The following is a 21,003-nucleotide window of genomic DNA, read 5'->3' as shown; positions in this document are numbered from 1 at the left end:
GCTTCTAGCTCCTTCATCTTCTCTACAGCCAGCCATCAAGTGAACTTGCAAACATAACAATCAGATATAGTGTTTCAAAGCTACATTGAAACACATGAAACACGATGTGGCCTTCCCGAGGCACTTCTCTAAACATGCAATGTGAGTAGACATGCACTTCGGCCTACACAAACAATTATTATTTTCATCTTAGGTGCAACTTGAGTATTTTCAAATATTTGATTTAGATTTTTGACCCATGGCTACACTGAAACATGATGTGACCTTCCTAAAGTAAAGCCATGGTCACATTAGGCAATTTTAATAACTTAGTAAGTTGAAGTACCTCAACTCAAGTATAATTTGGAATGGCTGACTTGTACTTTTACAAAAGTCAGTTTCTGACCAGGTAATTGCACTTTGACAACAGTAAATAGCTTTTTTTAGATGGCCGGAATAAAGTGAATTAGGAGCCAATGTTCTGTATTTCCCCCGTGTTAATAAATCAAATTGTGACAATTAGGCAGCGCACCTATTAAACAACAGTAGCCACTTATTGATTTGATGAGAAAAAGGCACAATCAGATAAATGATTCGTCTTCTATAAAAAATCCAATGCAGTGACCGTTATTTCCATGCGATTCGTGGATAGTAAACGGGCAGAGCATCGTTTGCAGGGATCTTTAACTGGGAAGGGGCGGGGTTTGTAGATCAGTGGGACCGCTCTTACACAGCCAAGCTTCAGCATCGGCGTGTTTTCGGGCTCGCCGTTCTTTGTCCTCCATTAGAGCTCGGATTCCCATCCCAGCCCCACTCGTACGGCGCAGGCCCGAAGTAGCGCAGCCGCTCTGAGGTTAGTGCCCTACCGCGCAATCTCCTGCTATTTCAGCCCCGGCGCAGCCGCACCATCACACCCGGCAGCGTTGGGACGAAAGATGCAGATTGTTTTAGATGGCGACAGGAGGCGGAATCCATTTCATATTTGTGGTTTTAGGGGCGACATTATTCTTTGCGCAGACCGAGAACAAGCTTAGATACCGCAGAATTAGCACGGGTGTTGATGCAGGCCGCTCGGGCCTTTTTAGTGTTCTTAGGACGCGGGTTCGGTGCCAGTATGACTGGTTTAGCCTAGTTAGACCAGGACACTTCCAGGTCCTTGCGATGCTCGGGTAGCAATGAATATAACGGCTCGAAATGTAGCCTATAGCAATTACCTCTTCGAATGATTCATTGAGTAACATTTCTCTCTTTCTGGCAGCTTAGCCAGATAGCTAGCAGGCTAAATGTAGGGCATTGCTATCCTAGCTAGCGATTATCATTCGGTCATTGCTTAAGCTAGCTACTAGACACATTCGGCGTGATCAAGCTAGCTAGCTTGCTTACGGTACCCAAACACAGCAAAATATCCATTTATATCTGGACGGACACTATTAGCTAGCCTTCCATTCTGCCAATACCATTAGTCTGTTGTGTGGTGGTAGCTAGCTTGCTAGTTAGCTCGCTAATGTTATCCTCCATTTCTTTAGTGGTGTGGCTGGCTAGTTGAAGCTAGGACTAGCTAACGTTAGCTAGCTGCGGCTGGCAGCTCTAGGAGAGCTGATGCATGTAACAAGCTACAGACATCATCATAGACCTCTCACAAACCACCTTGTATCACATGTAGCCCATGGAAGTGTCTCTCCGTCAATAAAGTACTTGGCACCTAACTATTAAGGCTGCATCTCGGTCACTCACGTATGTTATATCGGAAATGCTATGGCCAGTTAATACTTACACGTATTTGTAATGAGCGAACTGTAATAATGAATAGCTGCACTTCGCCCAGTCAAATCGTTGCTTCTCACAAATGTGGCAGCCCTGGGGTAGATGTGCCATGTTGAGTATCATCTCCCCATATCATCACTAAAGCTAGCTAGTGACAAAGATGCATGAGCCTCCTGCAAATTACAGTAGCACTGCATTAATGCATTTACCGTTACATTGATGTAGACTATCAGAATATTCATACGTTTTCTTTGTGTTGACATTCCCCCATCCCCCAATTTATTTTGAATTGAATGACCAACGCTTGCACAATGTGAAACAAATGAATGAACATAATTATGGTATAGTTCAGTTGCAGTGGCGAAATGGCTATTAACATGTTGAATGAGATCCTGACTGTAATATCATTCTTACTGTCAGGTGAGACAAGTTATTCTTGCAACAATGTATCAGGACCATAACATAATGTTCAAGGGAAAAATTAGACTATAGTGCACTCTAGTGGTGAAACAGTATAGTGCACTCTAGTGGTGAAGCACTCTAGTGGTAGTCTGGGGCCTTTATCGTTCGGTGTTGTTTCGCCGGTCTAGAGCGGAAGCGCAATGACGCATCGCATAATCATCCGGTCTGGACCGGAAGAAGAACAGTTGTTGTAATGTTTTTACTGTAGGCTGCACATGGTGAAGCTTCGAGTAGATAACATTCGTGATGGCATCACCAGGCATAACACCGACGAAAATTGTAAAAGAAGATGCGAGGAGAACTACTGGTTAAGGAAAAATAAAGCAAGCGGATGTTGGAGGCGGGCTCTACAGGCTCGAGCCGGATGATGGGGCGGGCTTAAGGCAGTGAAGTAAATGGATACCAGGCTCTTCTCCCCCCGAGGAGAGACTGGTGACGCGAGGCTACTCTAGTGGTGAAGCAAATAACTTTATAGTTATTTAACACATACATGAGCTAGCCTCTGCCTGTCCGTCCCTCTATCAAGACTTTTCTCAGACACCATTGGCCTGAAGCATTCATATTTGGCACGGGTATCGACAGGGGACAGACGGAGGCAGGGTCAGATTTATAATTCACTTAAAATTTGGCTAATTTTAACATAAAATACTGCCAGCCAATAGAAATACTGCTCTGAATAGAACCCCGCCCCCAGCATTCCAGCTGCCTACTATAGAATTATTTGGCCTGCTCATCAGCTGCAAGGAGCTGCAGCTTTGCCCAAAATTTGTGCGGCTGCCCTGATACAAACACTGAATTATTACCTTGTGCCAGACGAGACTTACCAAACACAACATGCCCACTATGTTCTAGGGGGGAGACGGGCATATAATAGACTAAATGGCCAGTTACCGATTGCTCCAACGGTTATCAGAACTAGCAGATAAGTTATAGTGGTCATAGCAGATGTACAGTATTTTGTTGGTGTCCATAGTGCTCCAATGGGTATCAGAATTAGTATTACTGGGTGAAAAAAAATTTAAATCAAGGGTTGGACGTACTTACATCTTGAACATCACTGATATAAAAGCCTTGAAACTTTCAGTGCCACTAAATATTTATCCCAAATATAATTGCCACCTCAACCTCAATGTGAAGGTTAAAGACAAAGCACAAAATCACATGAATTTTCTTTAAACACATTTGTGTGTCTCTCTCTGTCTCTTAGTTAGTGTGTTTGAGGCTAGCCACTGCAGCGCATCATGGAGGACCACACAGGGCACCAGACGGAGCACATGACCACCATCGAGGCTCACGCCGTGGGCCAGCAGGTGCACGTGACCACCTTCACCGAACACAACATGATGAGTGCTGACGAGGACTCGCCCTCTTCCCAAGACGACGACATCTACGATGACTCAGACATCCTCAACTCAGCTGGCACGGACGAGGTCACCGCACACCTGGCCGCCGCAGGTGAGGAGCGCAGCCAATGGGAGAAGAGTATTATGCAGAATGTGTGGGTTATTCTGTGCTTAGTGTTGCAGGGTGAAATTAGATAGCCTGACTTCGCCAGATCCAATTTGCAAAAATGCAAAGGGTCTGGAATTTCTCTGGTCATTTTTGATTTCCAAGGGGCGTTATTAACGGGCGTAGATCGAAATGCCTTTGAATGCAATTGGATAGACCTATAACCAATCAGAGCAATGAAACGTGAGCATTTTAAAATGCCTCAAGAGCACTACTATGCATAGTCATCATGTCAAACCCACTACCATATTAGATAGACGGTTGTGATTGGCCCGGTCCAAAACCGGCCAGGTGGAAATCTGTCTGCATGGGAGCTGGGAGCATTACCAGTCTGATCTGTGGAGAGAAACAGAATGTGAGCTTACGTGATTAGGATGACTGTGCCTAGGCTAGAAATTAGTCTTTGTCCCTAAGGTGTATGGTCAAAGCTTATGTAGTATTAATTCTGTCTGAGGTCAATCTAACTTTGTATCAGTGGCTGAGTCGCCCATGAGGAGGTGGTAGTGAAAGTGTAGATGGATATAATAGAAATGGTCTTCGTCGACCATTCATCAGGTGGAATCGTTTCAGCTCTGTCCGTGACCTTTCGACCGGCAGCATCGTAGGTATAGTTCCCCACAGCACTCCAACCTTTTGTTTAGGTGCCCAGGTGTACAAGTCTTATTCTCTCAAAAGCGCCTATTTTGCCTACAGTATTTGCCTGTGAAATCACAAATGTGGTGTAATGCACTGACGTGACCAGCAGATGGTGCTTAGGCTGTACCAAAGTTCTCCAGCCCCTGTTCTGTTCTGTTCCGACCTCCGCAGGCCCAGTGGGCATGGCTGCTGCCGCCGCTGTGGCGACGGGCAAGAAACGAAAGAGGCCGCACATCTTTGAGTCAAACCCCTCCATCCGCAAGAGACAGCAGACACGTCTGCTGAGGTGAGTGTCACCCCACCAAATATCCTACAGCTCCCAATTTTTTTGTCTCCTCTGTTTTTCTGTCTCATCCTCTTGTCTTTTTCAATGTTAAAGTTAAAAGATTGAAGTGATGTGTGGAAAATGTGTTGTATCTTACCACGTGAGGTGCAATTAGTCTCTGTGTGTGTGTGTGTGTGCATGCGCGTGTGTGTCTGCGTGCACAGGAAACTGCGTGCCACGCTGGATGAGTATACCACTAGAGTGGGCCAGCAGGCCATCGTGCTGTGCATCTCTCCCTCCAAACCCAACCCCGTGTTCAAGGTGTTTGGCGCCGCCCCCCTGGAGAATGTGGTGAGTTGGGCATCGCAAAATGTCTTACCTCCATATCATAGGTCCGTCTCCTGTTCCAGATCAGTGCCTCTGTTTTTTAAATTCTCTCAAACCTTCACCTTCATTTTCACTTAGATAATCTTCTATCCCACAGAATATTAATATGAACCTTACAGGGAGAATTATGTATTTGGACCAGTCTCTTAAAGGAGTAGTAAAGGGAAAATGCATGCTTAGCCCTGTTTTAAGGTTACTTATGATCATATACAATGGTACAGATCAAAAAGTTGACAAAACTAGCACTTTTGAGAAAGTCTGATAATTGCTCTACCACTGTTTTGGTCATACAATGGATGTGGATGGGCATCTTGAAAAATCATTCAAAAACATGTTAAACTCTCTTTCTCTCTTGCTTTCTGTCTCTATCTGTCTCTCCAGGTGAGGAAGTACAAGAGTATGATCTTGGAGGACCTTGAAAACGCTCTGGCTGAGCATGCGCCCCCCGGGGGGGACATGACCTCTGAGCTGCCCCCCCTCACCATCGACGGCATCCCCGTCTCTGTGGACAAGATGACCCAGGTGAGCCATGCCATACTCAGCCAGTAGATGGCGCCAGTGGGATGGACATGACATTTACTACTGATGGAAGAATCATCTTGTTAGTTACTGTAGTCCTTAGCTTTTTAACAGGCATCAAGGTCAAATTCTCCCTTTTTTGTTGATTCATCGTGGTTATTTGTTTTGGGCATGTGGATGTATACACAAGTTTGTGTTTTTTTGTCTTCAGTTGTGACAAGTATGGCACACTAAAACATCAAATTTATTTTTTTGATTTATTTGGATTCCGCCCTTGTATAAAATCAGTAGACAACAAGACCTAACTACTGAAACGGTACATATCTTTTCAAAAGAGTCAAATATCAAAGGAGTCAGATAACCTATGTCGGGGGCCATTTGACCATCAGGGCGTGGTACCAGCGAGTGTTCATAAAGGAGGAGAGTGGCGTAGTAGAATGCTTTGGCCGGGCCCCTGGCAGTGCAACATTAGAGCGGCTTGCAGCCAAGTCTCTTTCCCCGGGGAGGAAGGCTTGTTTACTCCACTCTGCTCCCAGCTGCTGACGCAGTCATTGGATCATCATCAGAGACCGAGCATGATCACTGGTCTTTGGAGACACCACTCAACACCCAGGGGTAGGCAGCGGCCAATTGCAGTGCTCGCCCCCGCCCTTGGGGGGGCAGGTGTGCGCTTGAACCAGGAAGCAACCTGCCGGTTGTTTTTCTAGAGATGGGGATGAGATTAACCTGTTGCCTCGCTAACTCCGCCAAGCAGGAGCGAAATGGGGAGCGACGTTTGTGTGTGTGTGTGTGTGTCTGCCACTCTGTGTGTGTGTGACACTAGTATTGTGTAGGAAAGGGGAGAGGGAACCCTGCATCATCCCAGGAAAAGCTAATAGGAGGCATAGTTCCAGCCATAGAGGGTCCATCTAGTTCTGGGGGGCCCCTGTGTGCTGGACGTCAGTCTGAGGGCCGTCCCAGCAGAGCTCCACCTGACCCGGGCTCAGGGAGTTCGGACCCTGCTACACGGACAGCAGGTGAGGCCAGGGCCTGCCTGAGCCTATAATAACTACCTACCAGCTCTTGGGGCTCGGCTGGGTCCCTGGATGCTGATTGGCTGATAGCCTTGTTGATTAAAGTGGTGGGGGGGGGGGGGGGGGGGGGGGGACCTAGTCAACGCCTCTTAACTCTCCAGTCTGTGTAATTAGGCCATCTGCCCCCCACACACACACACACACAAGCACACTCCAAGCTACAGGTGGAGATCTTTTCCTGGCTATGCTAATTAGCTAATATAAGCATCCTCCATTTTCGAAGCCTTTGAGGGAGAGCTCAGCTTTATCTGAGCCCAGTGTTGCTCTGAACAGGTCCCCAAACGTCAGACACATGGCTTGGCGCTACCGCTTCTGAAACAGCGAAAACCTAAGATCTAGACTTCATTTGAAGGTTTGGTGGCCCCATAGGCGAAGTGATCCACTTGTCATCCTTCCTTGTTCCAGACTAGGACGCTTCTGCTTTCTCCTCTCCATGAGCATCGCCTGTACGAGTGCGTCCAGTGGCAGAGAGGGGGGTTGGTTAGGAGGAGTGTGTGTGTGTGTGTGTGTGGGATCTGCGCCCCCTCACAGATCCAAATTTAGCCTGTTGATGTCAAGGCAGCAAGGCAAACGCTGCAGTGGCTCATTGTGCAATATAATCCCCCCGGCGCTGCCAGCGTATTACCAGGGACACTCAGGACACAGGGACTAAAGCCAACACAACCCGCCCTACACTGCCCCTGTGTGTGTGTTGTGTGTGTGTGTCTGTCCGTGGGGGGGGGGGGGTTGTTGCAGTGAGAGCAAATCAGATTAAAGTAGACCCCCCTTCAAGCACTCTCCAAAATTTTGGAGGCCTCTTGTAGAGCGTGGAGGACGAAGCAATCAGACTCCATTGTGTCTCTAATATGACCTTGGGACCACTGAGGAGGTCGCTCCCGCTCACTCCCTCCGCGCACAACAGGAAACCACGACAGTCACACAAACGGTCACACAAACGGTCGCCCGGCGGCGTCACGGATGTCAACCGCCGCCACCTCTTCACGACGAGTGCGTTCCGTCCGCACGCCGAACCGTGGCGTTCTCAGTAGGAGAGTGCGGCCGGCCGCGGAAGAGCCGACCGCACGGTCGCGGCTCCCGCAAACAGACGTTTCGCGCCGCAAGCTTTTCATTTAGCCGGCCTATTTCCGCCCCCCCCCCGGCCGCTTCAACGACCAATCGGGTAGCCGATCGATACCTCCTTCCCGTCGCGACCCAACCTGCGTGCGTCGTCGCGTGCGAGAGAGAGAGAGATGTGTCGTGTACTCTGGATGCGTGAATCATATTTGAACGGCTTATCGGTCCCGCCCCCCCCTCCCCGCCTCCTCTCCCCCCAGGCCCAGCTGCGAGCGTTCATCCCAGAGATGCTGAAGTACTCCACCGGCCGGGGGAAGCCGGGCTGGGGCAAGGAGAGCTGCAAACCTGTATGGTGGCCCGAGGACATCCCCTGGGCCAACGTTCGCAGCGACGTCCGCACCGAGGAGCAGAAACAGAGGGTGAGGAAACCCCCCAACACCCCCCCGAGTGTTTCCCCGTCTGGATATCACCCCGCGGGAGGTCATATTCGGGGCGAGGCACACCCCAGCTGAGGCGTTTTTGTTTTGACTCACCCCCCCCAGGTGTCGTGGACGCAGGCGCTGCGGACCATCGTGAAGAACTGCTACAAGCAGCACGGGCGCGAGGACCTGCTCTACGCCTTCGAGGACCAGCAGGTGCCCCACCACCACCTGACGGCCGCCCAGAGCATCACCCACCTGGTGCCCTCGCAGACGGTGGTCCAGACGGTCAGCAACCCGGACGGCACCGTGTCCCTCATCCAGGTGGGCGGGGTCGCCTCGGAGGTCGCGGCGGCCGGCGTTTTTTTCTTTTCCCGCCGTCGCCCCCGTGACTCACACCCGACGGTTTCTTAGGCTATTACGCTTCATGTCATGGAGCCGGATGCGTCATTTCTATTTGATTTAGCGCTTTGTGAACTCTCTCTCCCTCCCCTCCTCTCGGTCTCAGGTGGGCACCGGACAGACAGTAGCCACCTTGGCAGACGCCTCCGAGCTGCCCGGCGTGACGGTGGCCCAGGTCAACTACTCCACCGACGGAGAGGTAGACACACACACACTTCTCTGTAACCATTTTACACACACACAAACACACACACTTATCTGTAACTGTTTTACACACACACACGCGACTATAACTGTTATACGTACTAAACGCACAAACACACAGAGCTCCCTAAACACATATCTTCAGCGATTACATCACAGTGGTCCTCCCCCTGTCTTTAATTCGCCGTCTTTACACTATGTCAAATGTAATCAACAGGCATACACGTACCCTGCAGGCATACACGTACGTCATTTTCTTACTCTCAACTAATGCAATGTCATTTTCACGTCGTCGCTATGTTCATGTCACCCGCTAAGTCGACGCGTCGCCTCAGCGGGTCACCTGACCAATCGAAACGATGGATTTTTTTTGCATGACGGCGTCTCTATGCGGGGCCGGTGTGTTGCGATGTGTGACCCTGACGTGCATCTGCGTACCGCGGCCGCCTGCCTACGCACTCTGCATATAAACGTTGTCTTATCTCACTCTCATCACCAGCACCTGTCGGCGGTGTGCCGAGCTTTACCCATGGAGGTGTCGCCGCAGATTATTGTAAGCTGTAGATCTACATTCCCCCCCCACCCCCCCGGACTACGGCAGCTGTTTGTCGCCAGGTCGACGCCCTTGTTTCGTTCCGTCTTGGCGACAAGCATTTGGCGTAGCGTAGAAACAACGCCCCCCCCCCCCGATCCTTCTCCCGCCTCCTAACGCCTCTCGCATCCCCCGTCGCCTTCATCCCTCGGTGCCGTCGTCCACTTTTCACCTCTCTCTCTCTCACCTCTCTCTCTCTCTCTCTCTCTCTCTCTCTCTCTCTCTCTCTAACAACTCTCTCTCTCACCTCTCTCACCAATCTCTCTTCTCTTTCTCTCACCTCTCTCTCACCTCTCTTTCTCTCACCACTCTCTCTCCGCTCTCTCTCTCTCTCACCTGCCTCTCTCACACACACACCCCTCATCCTCTCCGTCTTTCAGCCTGTTCCTCTCTCTCCACCAAACGCCCTCCACCCTCCTCTCTTCAAGTTCTCCTTCACCTCCGCGCTCCTCCTCCTCTCTCTTTCACCCGCTGCCACTCTCTCCGGGTATCTGTCCCTCCATCCCTCCCCCTGTCCTCTCCGCCAACTCTCTCTGTCCCTCCATCCCTCCCTCTCCTCTCCCTCCATCCCTCCCTCCCTTTCTCGCCTCCACCCTCTTCCCCGCGTCACCCCCTACCCCTCTCACCCTCTCACCTCTCTCCCCCCCGCCGAGGTGGAACAGAACTGGGCCACGTTGCAGGGCGGCGAAATGACCATCCAGACCACCCAGGCGTCCGAGGCCAACCAGGCGGTGGCGTCCCTGGCGGAGGCCGCCGTCGCAGCCTCCCAGGAGATGCAGGGAACCACCGTCACCATGGCCCTTAACAGGTAGAGAGGGACACAGCTAGTGAGAGGGGGGGGGGGGTAGATGGAGAGGGGCACAGAGCCAGGGTCACCAGGGCCCTACATATTTAGAGAGGAGATGGGGAGGAAGGGAGAGAGAGAGAGAGAGGGGAAGGATGGAGGTAACGAGGAAGCGGGGTTGTAGGGTATCATGTCAGGCAAGCCTGGGTGAGCTTCCACGGTTGAACATCTGAACCCGGATTACAATACACAGCTGTTCGGGTGGCCAAACGTAGCAAGGACAGAAGTCCAGGGAGCGCGCTGTGCCTCATAGCTCACGTGTGTTTGTAAGCACTGACACTTCAGTTGCTAGAGGCGGGGTAAGCAAGGCCTGAATAGCGTGATTCCCCGAGTCCATAATTGCGGTGGCAGCTGTAACACCTGTGATGGAGGAGGGGACAATTGTCAGGACAGGTAGCTAAGGTCCCACAGGAACAGTGTCGGCTATTTCTCTTCCTGGTCCTGGTGTTTTAATTAATTGGCTCTCTCACCTGTGTCGAGAAGTACCCCGCCTGGCTGGTTCACACAACGCAAATTGGTCGTTAAACCCAGTCAGCGACTTCACGTTTCCAGCAAAACAGGCTTCAGGTCAGGAATGCTTTGCGCTAATCGGCTACGTCAATTCCAGCTGCGCCCAAGAAAGAACACAAGTGATTGATGACCCAGTGTAGCGGTAACCCCAAACCCTTGCTAGCTGGCGCAATGGTTAACAAGCGCATCACCGGCATCTTTTCCCAGCGTTAGTTTTGAGCCTGTTCCCCCCAGTGTGCGTCAGCTAGCCCCCGCTGGGGCTTGTTACCTGTGCTCACCTGGCTACCCCGTCCACTCCTGTGGTGTTTACCTCAGGTGAGCTTAACAGGGCGCTCTGCGGCAGTTGCTGGAACATTCTGTACCTGTTTTCCCTTCTAAATACCGACCATAGAGGGGCAAAAGGGGTCTTTCTCTGTCTTTGCGTAATTCTCTTTCCCTCCTCCGCGCGCCTAATTGAATTGTATGGTTGTTGTGGACTTAACAACCAAGTGTATTGGTTTAATATGAAGGCTTGATTAGGACTTGGGGACGTTCTGCCATTGAGGCAGATGTGACAGACCTTTCAGGGGTGGAAAAGCAGCGTACACTCCTCCCCTCCCTCTCTAATAGCCCAGTTTTCCTTGTCAGCAGTTCTGGGGGAGTGGGGCAGGGTGGTATCGCGAGGGTGCGCGGGGAACACGTTGGCGCCGCTCGCCCCGTCGACGCGTACCGCAGGAGAGCGCGAGCCGCAGCGCCCGAGCGGGGCCAGGAGACGGCCGGCCACCTGCCTCGTATTTAACCTGTGTGTGTGTTTTGCGTCTGTGTATATATTGCAGTGAGGCGGCGGCCCACGCCGTGGCCACGCTGGCCGAGGCCACCCTGCAGGGAGGAGGGCAGATCGTGCTGGCCGGAGAGACGGCGGCCGCCGTGGGGGCGCTGGCGGGGGTGCAGGACGGCACAGGTACGCGTTCCTCCTCCCCGTCCTTAACAACCAGCTTCGCCATCTTCACCCCGCTCCGTTCAAACAGTGTAGTGATGACAGCGAAATGGCAACGTCGCCTCTAACGTTCAAACACTGTTGCCCTAACCAGTGATGGTCTGGCACCAAACGTGAATACCACCCAACACAGCTTCTCAACATCCGCTCTTAACACAAACGAGCCACATTCAGATGACACAGGCATTACATTCATTTGAGCAACAGATGGTCCTCACGTGCTTAGATGGTATCTAAACACATTCAGTGGATATGTTAGTTAGTCACTGTACGTGTATCTGCATGGTTCTATATATTAGCCCCTGTTTGACAAAATGACCATTTAATTCCAACATACAGTAATCCTCATCATGTCTTACCACCTAGGGTATTAGATACAGGTAGCTCAGCATTCAAAAACACACACACACACCTGTTGCCTCTGGTCCCATGTGTGTGAACCAGGTCCCCTAGCAGTGTGAGCACGTGTGAGTGTGTGTGTGTGTGTCTGTTCTGTCCCTTTGTATAGAAGACAAAATATGATGAGATAAATGAGTAGTAGTAGTATACTGTAGTAGTAGTAGTAGTAGTAGTAGTAGTGATATAGTAGTAGTAGTAGTAGTAGTAGTAGTGGTAGTAGTAGTAGTAGTAGTAGTAGTATAGTAGTAATAGTAGTAGGAGTAGTAGTAGTAGTAGTAGTATAGTAGTAATAGTAGTAGTAGTAGTAGTAGTAGTATAGTAGTAGGAGTAGTAGTGGTAGTAGTATAGTAGTAGGAGTAGTAGTAGTATAGTAGTAGTAGTAGTAATATAGTAGTTGCAGTAGTAGTCAAATCATTAGTACCTATCATGATGTACAGAGTAGGTCCCATGTATTTTCTTCAGCAGTTGTACTACTAATGTGGAAGGTTGGTGTATTTCTGTTATTGAGTGTAACCTTTTGTAGTAAAGTCTTGTGTGAGTTTATAGTGACGCAGGAGTAGCATGTACTGTGAGACTGTCTACTCTAATCCACAGTGTGCTGATCTGACAGATGGTGTGTGTGTGTGTGTGTGTGTGTGTGTGTGTGTGTGTGTGTGTGTGTGTGTGTGTGTGTGTGTGTGTGTGTGTGTGTCGCTATTTAGTATACCAACTCATTTTAATCATACTATATACTAACCACACTATTTTAAGCATATATACAGTAAACCTTGTATGACACTTCTGCAAACCTTGTATGACCCATATAATGTGGCAGTTGCACCATGCCTGTGGTGGGAACCTACTAGTTCTGAAGACACCTCACCAGATTGTTTCTGGTGCCTTCTCTTCAATCCCATCTCTCCACAGCCAGGCCCTTAATGATACCCCTCCTAAATACACACACACACACACACACACACACACACACACACACAGCCTGTCCCGCAGCCCAGGGGCGTTAGTTTGGTCCCAGAGGGCCGTTCCTAAAGAGCTTTGATCCACTCCATTATCAGTCCATGGTCTAATCACCAGGCCAGCTGTCGGCACTCTGGAGTCGGTGAGCACTGGCAGGAACCCCATCCCCCCGTTCAGCTAGGCTACAGCTACACACAGACACACACACACACTACATAATACATGTACATTTAAGTGTACACACAAGTGCACACACAGACATGCAGCACACAAAGCTGATTAGCCCATATTCAAACTGCATTTAAGGAGATTGGACATCGGGACCACCTTCACGCCGCCTCGCCTCTTATACATGCTCCTCCTCTACAATATGGCTTCCAGTAAACCGTCAACACAAGGCTGAGTCTTGCCCTGTGCGTCTACGGTTCATACAGATTGTAGTATGACAGAGTAAAATCATTTCAGACACAGACGCGCTCACACACGATGCACGGGGGTTCCAAAATGGCTGCCGTGTAGATGCCCATCTGCTGTGGCTTTTTGTGAACGAACAGGGAGGCGGTCCTTTCAAAAAAAAAAAAAAAAAAAGGAGCGAAACCAAAGCGGGACTGCAGGAAGAAGAACCCCCCTCCCCTCCCCAGACCGGCCGCCATCAGCCCGTCCACTTGACCTGATCACCACCATGGCGGAGCGGACAGCGTTGCTGCCGCAGGCACAGTTGATTGGCTAGTCTGGTGCATGTGTGTGTGTAGCGAGCCAATGTTCACTACACACACTCGCACGTGCGCACACACCTCCAGCCATGGTTTTGAAGTATGGTTGCCCAAGTGCAGCTGATTGGATAGCGAGGCACCCCACACACACCCTCCCTGACGTGCTCACACACACACACACACACACACACACACAAACACACACTGCCATGGCCCTCCATGGCACAGTAATGGAGCGTGAGTGGTTCGGCAGGTACTTCACTCAGTAACCAGCACACTGCACCTCACTGTGCCAGACCTAGCCCCCCACAGCCACCAGTCTACTAAGCCCTACTCCAAAATCATAGCCAGCACAATTATCTAATTCAACACACTCTGTCACTGCTTCTCCAAGGGGGTTAGTTAAAGCCGACCGTAGAGCGGGTCAAAACTGAATTGGGGACCGTCTTATTTTACTGTGAATCATTTACCTTACAAATACACTTAATCATATTGTACTGCACTTAATCATTGGAGATGTTTGCATGCCTGTCTAGTGTGATTAAGCTATTTCATTTGTAGGAGCAGGTCAGCGCATATTGCTGTGTGTGTGCGTGTGTGTGTGTGCGTGTGTGTGTGTGTGTGTCTGCGTGCAAAAAGTTTTTCTCCTTGGTGATATTTCAGTGTATACTATGGCGGTATGGTATAGCCTGCCTAGCCGTCATCCACTTGCCAACCCTGACCTTTTCCCTCCGGCCTGTGGCACTGTGACAGCTTGTGGGGCTGGGCAGAACCCCACGTGACTGCAGTTCTAATCCCCAGGCGCACACACACACACACACTCACAATCACAGCTGGGCAGGGAGAAGCAGGCAGGCTCAGGCTCAAACGGACCATTGTTCCGCAATGCAGCCTCTCTAACATGGCCGCCGCCTCACTGCGCATGCGGCCTCTAACATGGCCGCCGCCTCACTGCGCATGCGGCCTTCCAGCGCTGGGCTGGTGAGTGCTCTCCGCTCCCCTCTGCCCACCATCACTCCAATGCCGTTATGGTTTCACAGTAGTTCACAGATGATTACACAAAAAATAATATAAAATAGATACACATCTGTTGAGAGGCACTGAGTTTGTCTGTTTTTTTGCTTCCGAACATTCACCGTCTTAATGTCAAAACCATTGTCGTACACAGATCGACCGATCAATCGAACGATCGGCGATGTGACATACCTCCATGGTGCAGCGCTGTAGGTTATGCTTTGTCTGATCCTGTCTCTCTCTCTCTCTCTCTCTCTCTCTCTCTCTCTCCCCCCAGGCCTGGTACAGATCCCAGTCAGCATGTACCAGACCGTGGTCACCAGCCTCGCCCAGGGCAATCGGCCCGTGCAGGTCGCCATGGCGCCCATCGCCACGCGCATCGAAAACACAGTCACGCTGGACGGCCAGGCAGTGGAGGTCGTGACGCTGGAGCAGTGACAATGACTCCTCCTCCCTGCAGGTGTGACACAGCGGGAGGAGAGGGGTACAAGATGGCCTCCGTAGGGATAGCCAGTTTCCACATGCCGCGCTCTGTACAATGTAAAATATAATATTTTTAAATGTACATCTGCAGGGGAAATAAAAGCGTTGGATTTATCAATGCATCGTGTTTACTATGTAAAGAAGATCATTTTCTTTTTTGTGGTGGGGGCGGAGGGTGTTGTTTATTTTGTTGCATTTAGCTGCTTTTGTTTTTTGCTTTGTGATGTTGACAGTTGTGTTTCAAAGGTTAGAGACTATTTAGTATTTATTTCTTTGCACTTAACCTTTTAGTGAAAATTAAGACAAAACCAAAAAAGCCAAGGGGAAACCACCACCCACTCAACCTCCTTTCGTGCTCATCACTGTCCCGTCGATGACATTTTTGGTACGATACATGTCTGTGTGCTTGAGTGTGTTCTCAGGCTCTTTCTTTTAGGATGCAGTTACCAACTCTGACATATTGACAGACCACTCTTTGCTCACTTGTCATAGAGGCTCCATATGCAGTGAGGTGTAGCTCCAGGACTGTCCAGTGCCTCTGCTATACGCCAGTGGTCCTCTCCGTGTGTTAAGACTATGAAACAAACTACTTGTAGGCTGTATGACTTCCTTTTCTTGCCTTAGATTTATTCCAATGAAATAATATTCCTTTTGAAATACTCATCCTGTCGTGTGGTTATTCCCTGTTCTGTTGAACTGCGGCCCACACACATGCTGAGATTTGTGTAGACTTAGAATATATAGTAAGGTATTTTTTTGTGCGCTGGGTAGCGGAGCTGTAAATAGCCGTTTTTGACTCGAGCACATCACTATTGTTCTCAGTGCATGAGTAGCTTCCCACTAAAGTATTTTTTAAAATGATGGATTCCTTTTTATGTCACTTGTAGGATTGGTTTTGTAAATTCTTGAGATTTTTATTTATGTGGAACAGAATTGAATCTCAAACTATTCTTTTGACAAGACTCCCATTTGCAAGTCTTTCACATCACAATTACAGTGTTGACTCAGTGGGTAGTCAGTTATCTGAAATACTCCAAACCTGCAAACAGTCCATGTGATCTCCCAATAAAGTGTTTTTGTTCACCTATCAAAATGGCCGGTGTTATCAGTGATGTGATTTGATTTGCCGTGATATCCCAGTTACCATAAATCACATCATCTTACCTATTGCTCTGTCTTTCCATCCCTCTCATATCCTCTTCCTCGATCAACTTTCCACACTCTTTGCTCTCCATATTGATGTACTGCAGTTACCAGACCTTGAAAGCGGTGACCTCTGTGACCCTCCTACTACCTCCTCCCACATGCCCCCCCCCCCGGCCTGTCGTGACAGAAAGGGGCCTAGTTACATCATAAGCTGTGAGCCCTCCCCCAGGTTTAAAGCCTGGGATTTGTTAGCTGGGCCTTCTGTTGCTACAGTGAGAGAGAGAGAGACTTTCAGGCCCTAATCCGCCAGGCGTTACTGCATATCCCACTCTGACTCCCAGATTACCACAGAACCAGGTTACAATTGCATGGATGAAAAGATAAGATACCATTTCCTCATTTTATTTATTTTCCCCCTATTTTTACATCCTTCATGTACTGAACCTATTGTTTGTAAGACTGCTGAATGAGGATAGTGCGTGTGTGAGAGGGGTTGAGTGAGAGGATGAGTGTTGGGTGGGAGTTCTGGTTTAGTGGGCTGTCATGGCAGCTGGTAGAGGTAGCTGGCTCACCAGATTAGGGTCTTATTTGCACGCTCTCTGGGAGACGGTCTCAGGCCTTGCTCTCCCTCTGTCTGCTCAGCCCATAGCCAATCTCAGGGGCAAGAATACAACATCCATCCACAGTTACTCACTAAAGGGAACTAAACTTAAACATTTATTCCAAATGCAGTATTATTCCATTATAATCATAGTTAAGACATATAGCTATAATAAATAAACCCGGGGGGTGAGATATATTGACATTTGCCTGTATGGTTATGTTACACACTAGATATTCTGATCCACTAGATATAGTGGTACTGTACATATCGTGGTACTATACATTATCCATTTAGATGCTGGATGGCTTGTGGAACGAATCTCTTCCTGAGTGTCTCTGTGTTCACGATGTGTGTGCGGTACCTTTTCCCTGACTGAAGCAGAGAACAGTCCATTGTCTGGGTGGCTGGGGTCTTTCAAGATCCTGTTGGCCTTGGTCTTGCATCTTCTGGTGTAGACGTCCTCGAGGTGGGGGAGTGGCCCCCTCAAGGTACGTTCAGCTGACCGTACCACTCTCTGTAGAGCCTTGTGAGCCTGAGAGCTGCTGTTCCTATACCAGGTGGTGATATTCCCAGTCAGGATGCTCTCAATCGTGCACAAGTAGAAGCTCCGTCGAATCTGGTTGGATGCTCTGAATTTCTTGAGTTGTCTGAAGTGGTACAGTCTCTGACGTGCTTTCCTCAACACAGTGTCTGTGTGTGTTGACCATGTCAGGTCCGTGGCGATCTGGACGCCAAGGTACGTGAAACTGTCCACTACAGAGGTCCTGTTGATGATTAAGTGGGTGTAGTTCCTCTCCTGCTTCCTCCCAAAGTCCACCACCATCTTCAAAAATAGAAAGGTTTCGCCACCATCTCTACCACCATCTCCTTTGTCTTGCTGACGTTCAGATGGAGGTTGTTTTCCTGACACCACTGGGTCAGGACCCTCACCTTTTCCTCTGGATTCCTATACTGGAAGTGTCTTTCTCAAACTCAAGGACACTGTACAGAACATACAGTAACATCTGGTTCAATTACATACTGAAAATGATTTCCAATGTAATTAATATGTGTACTGACAACACATCATACAGTTATCATATCAGTAATCGTTTACTTTGGAAGTCTGTGTAATACAGATAGGCTACAGGAAACATCTTGAGTTGATGTTGCTTTTCGTACCATGGTCTGCTCTGCCTTTTCACAGTCAGAGACCACTGAGAGCATGTCTGGCCTGGGCTGTGGAACTAGAAAGGAGTGCAATGGTGAGTACTGGCTTGGTGACTGAAAAGGAATAATTCTCTGTTGTTCTTCTATACTCATACTGTTTGAAATGTGTTTATCAGAACAGTTCCTTTTGACAAACGTATGTTGAGCACAAAGCTCAACTGATTCCTCTGTTGTCTTCTTCTCAGATGGTGAACAAAAGAGCAAACACACACAAAACTGACACTCTTTAAGAGACACTATATCATTTGACAATTTGTATATACTGTATAATAAAGTTTTATCAACTAATTCAAATTGTGCATTTATGTGTCTTATTGGTTCATAAAACACCTTGCATGTAATGTAGGCCTACTATGACCTTGTGGTATAGTAATAAACTATCATAGTCATGTAATAACTATAACCTGTAGCCTATTATGCTCATGAAATGCAGTCTTTCGTTAAATGGCGGCTGGATGAGAAAGGGCAAAGGATGGTGGTGGTGGTGGAGTCCCGTGGTCACTGAGTTGGTGGGGATGTAATCAGCTAATAGCCACCAGCAGGATCCGGTCGGCAGATGGGCGGGTCCCTGTAGGCCTACATGTCAGGGCTCAGCAGTGACCTGACCTGGAAGTCTGGAGTGCAAAGGGCTCCTGGAACAACAAATCAGCCCTTGTAGGCGACTAATCCTCAATCACGCTAGCTAGGCTACATGCCAGCTACATGGTGGATGTGCACTGGGCCTACATGGTGGAAACAGATGAGGTGGGTTCAGAGTAAGGACCCAAGGAGGTTGTATTAGATTTATTAGGTTCAGGGGTTTCGGTGCTACAGACAGGATATAAATCATTAATGCAGTTTTGAGGGTATATTTTAACATCGTCGATACCTCTTTCTTTCCACTGCTCCTCGTCCTCAAAACAAACACAGATTGATCAGAGAGGCCACCGCAAAGTGGACGGCTTGAAACAGCGGGTGGAGTTTCTGCCTCGCGGGCTGGTCCTGAGAAGTGGGAGGAGCACTGGGAGGCAGAGAGACGGCCATATTGATTCTCCCTGACCGAGGGACACGACTCAGGCCAAGCCTCTCTGTCATGACTCCACGGGGGAGTGGGAGGGGTGGAAGGGGGGGGGGGGTCATTCTTGTTGCCTGGAGTCGTGCAGGCAGACTCCATAGCAGGGCTTTAATCTCCACTAATCGTTTCTTAATACGTGCATCCGCCTGGCCCCCACACCCCCGCGCCAGCGTTCGCATATAAACGCTCTGCCTGCGCCTTAGCCCTCGCCCGCTCCAACGCGGGGGTAATCTCCCAGCATGCACGCCTAGGAGTGATATGGGGGGTGAGGCACTCACTATATAGCCTACACGGGCCAGAGCCCAAGACCATGACTGGCAGATATATCACTGTTGTGACTGAGTATAATGTACAGTATCTGTGTTAAAGGGCCTAGATGTTTAATGGTGGACTGTGGTATCTTATCTCTATAAATCATACCCTCTCAAAGGTGTGCTGATGGAGCCTTCTCCCATCGAACTCTAATCATGGCGTCCGCACCTTCCCAGCTTACACCTCTGCGTGCCTCTGGCCCAGACGCTGCGTAAGAACGACGGGTCCTAATCTCATTTTACTAATGCCCCCGCCTACATTAGAGCACAGACAGGCTCTGTCTCAGCCCGGCTCCACCAGCCCAGAGAAGCACTCACCAAAAAGTGTGTGTGTATGTGTGTGTGTGTGTGTGTGTGTGTGTGTGTGTGTGTGTGTGTGTGTGAGAGAGAAAGAGTAGAGCAGTGTGTGTGTGTGTGTGTGTGTGTGTGTGTATCAGGCAGAGAGGCCGAGGGGGCTTGGGAGCGGAGAGGGGGAAGGCTGAAAAATGTGGTGTAACCCGAGATGTGCCCCCCATCTGGAGAAGGCCTGCGCTGACGAGGGCTATCCCACAGTGCTCTTTGGCGCAGACACGGCCGTTACACAAGTCCGAGACAATGGGCCTGAATTTTGAATAATGTTTATTTGCATCTGAGTGAAAATGATTTGTAGAAAAGAAAACATTCATGGTTACAGCAAGGTCAGCAGGTGCACCAACAAAGGGAGAACAAACACAGTGAGAACTGGTTTCACAGGAAACAAAAAATTACAGAAAGATAAAAATAAACGTACATGTTTTGTATGGGAAATAGTATACATGTCACACATGCGTCTTATGTTCTGCAACATGAGACACGAGAATAGGAATCTGAATCGGCTGACTGTTTGTCTAGAAAAAGAACCGGATGCTCACTTAAGGTCTTGCGAGGCAGTTTGACTCTTTATCTCCTACAATATCTGCACTTCCCATCCTTTGCTGTTTTAATGGCCTCTCAACACAAAAGAAAAGCCACCTCCGTGCAGGTCCAATAACGACATACGCGCAGATCAAATGTAGCCCTCTGGCAACAATGGTGACAATACAAATCATATTTTGGAGATGGAAGCGTGTAGCATGGGATTTATGCACGGGCCGATAAAGTGGTTTTAATCCCCCAGATCCCCCTGTCACCCACATTAACAGTTCCTGACCCAGTTAAACTGAGCTCAGCAGCAGCGCCTCTCTGCACATGGGCTGCCCGCTGCTACAAACCAAACCACCCTGGGCGTTAAGACTACACACTCCCACTCTCCTCCCTTCTTCCAAAGCAGGTTTGGAAAGGGAGGAAAAGGCTGCATTGAAAGAGCAGGTAAGCTGACACCACACGGTTAGATAATTATGGCCGGGGTGGAAATAAAGAGAGGCACCCCCTGTTGGCTGGTAAAGGCAGAATAGGGCCCATTTAGGAGCGTCTATGTAACCCATTTCTCCTATACAAGGTGTGTAACCTTATGTTCCAGACAGGCACTAGCACACTTGAATTCAGTTGGTCAAAGTTGATGAGA

At 49.2% G+C, this 21,003-nt stretch overlaps 1 protein-coding gene across 1 annotated transcript; it reads left to right on the top strand.

Annotated features, from left to right (window-relative positions):
- Positions 1 to 762: 762 nt before the first annotated feature.
- nrf1 (nuclear respiratory factor 1) lies at positions 763 to 16,216 on the top strand. The gene is made up of 11 exons (XM_084448191.1): positions 763 to 832; positions 3,413 to 3,660; positions 4,522 to 4,636; positions 4,840 to 4,966; positions 5,384 to 5,524; positions 7,908 to 8,066; positions 8,190 to 8,390; positions 8,575 to 8,667; positions 9,858 to 10,072; positions 11,434 to 11,558; positions 14,952 to 16,216. Exons 2-11 carry the CDS (start codon positions 3,447 to 3,449, stop codon positions 15,110 to 15,112), a joined length of 1,551 nt encoding a protein of 516 aa, XP_084304317.1. The 5' UTR covers positions 763 to 832; positions 3,413 to 3,446; the 3' UTR covers positions 15,113 to 16,216.
- Positions 16,217 to 21,003: the final 4,787 nt, after the last annotated feature.

This window comes from Borostomias antarcticus (assembly GCF_949987555.1).
Source record: "Borostomias antarcticus genome assembly, chromosome: 13".
Classification (NCBI taxonomy): domain Eukaryota; kingdom Metazoa; phylum Chordata; class Actinopteri; order Stomiiformes; family Stomiidae; genus Borostomias; species Borostomias antarcticus.
Note: the sequence above shows the minus strand (reverse complement) of the source record. Positions and strands in the feature narration are given on the sequence as shown.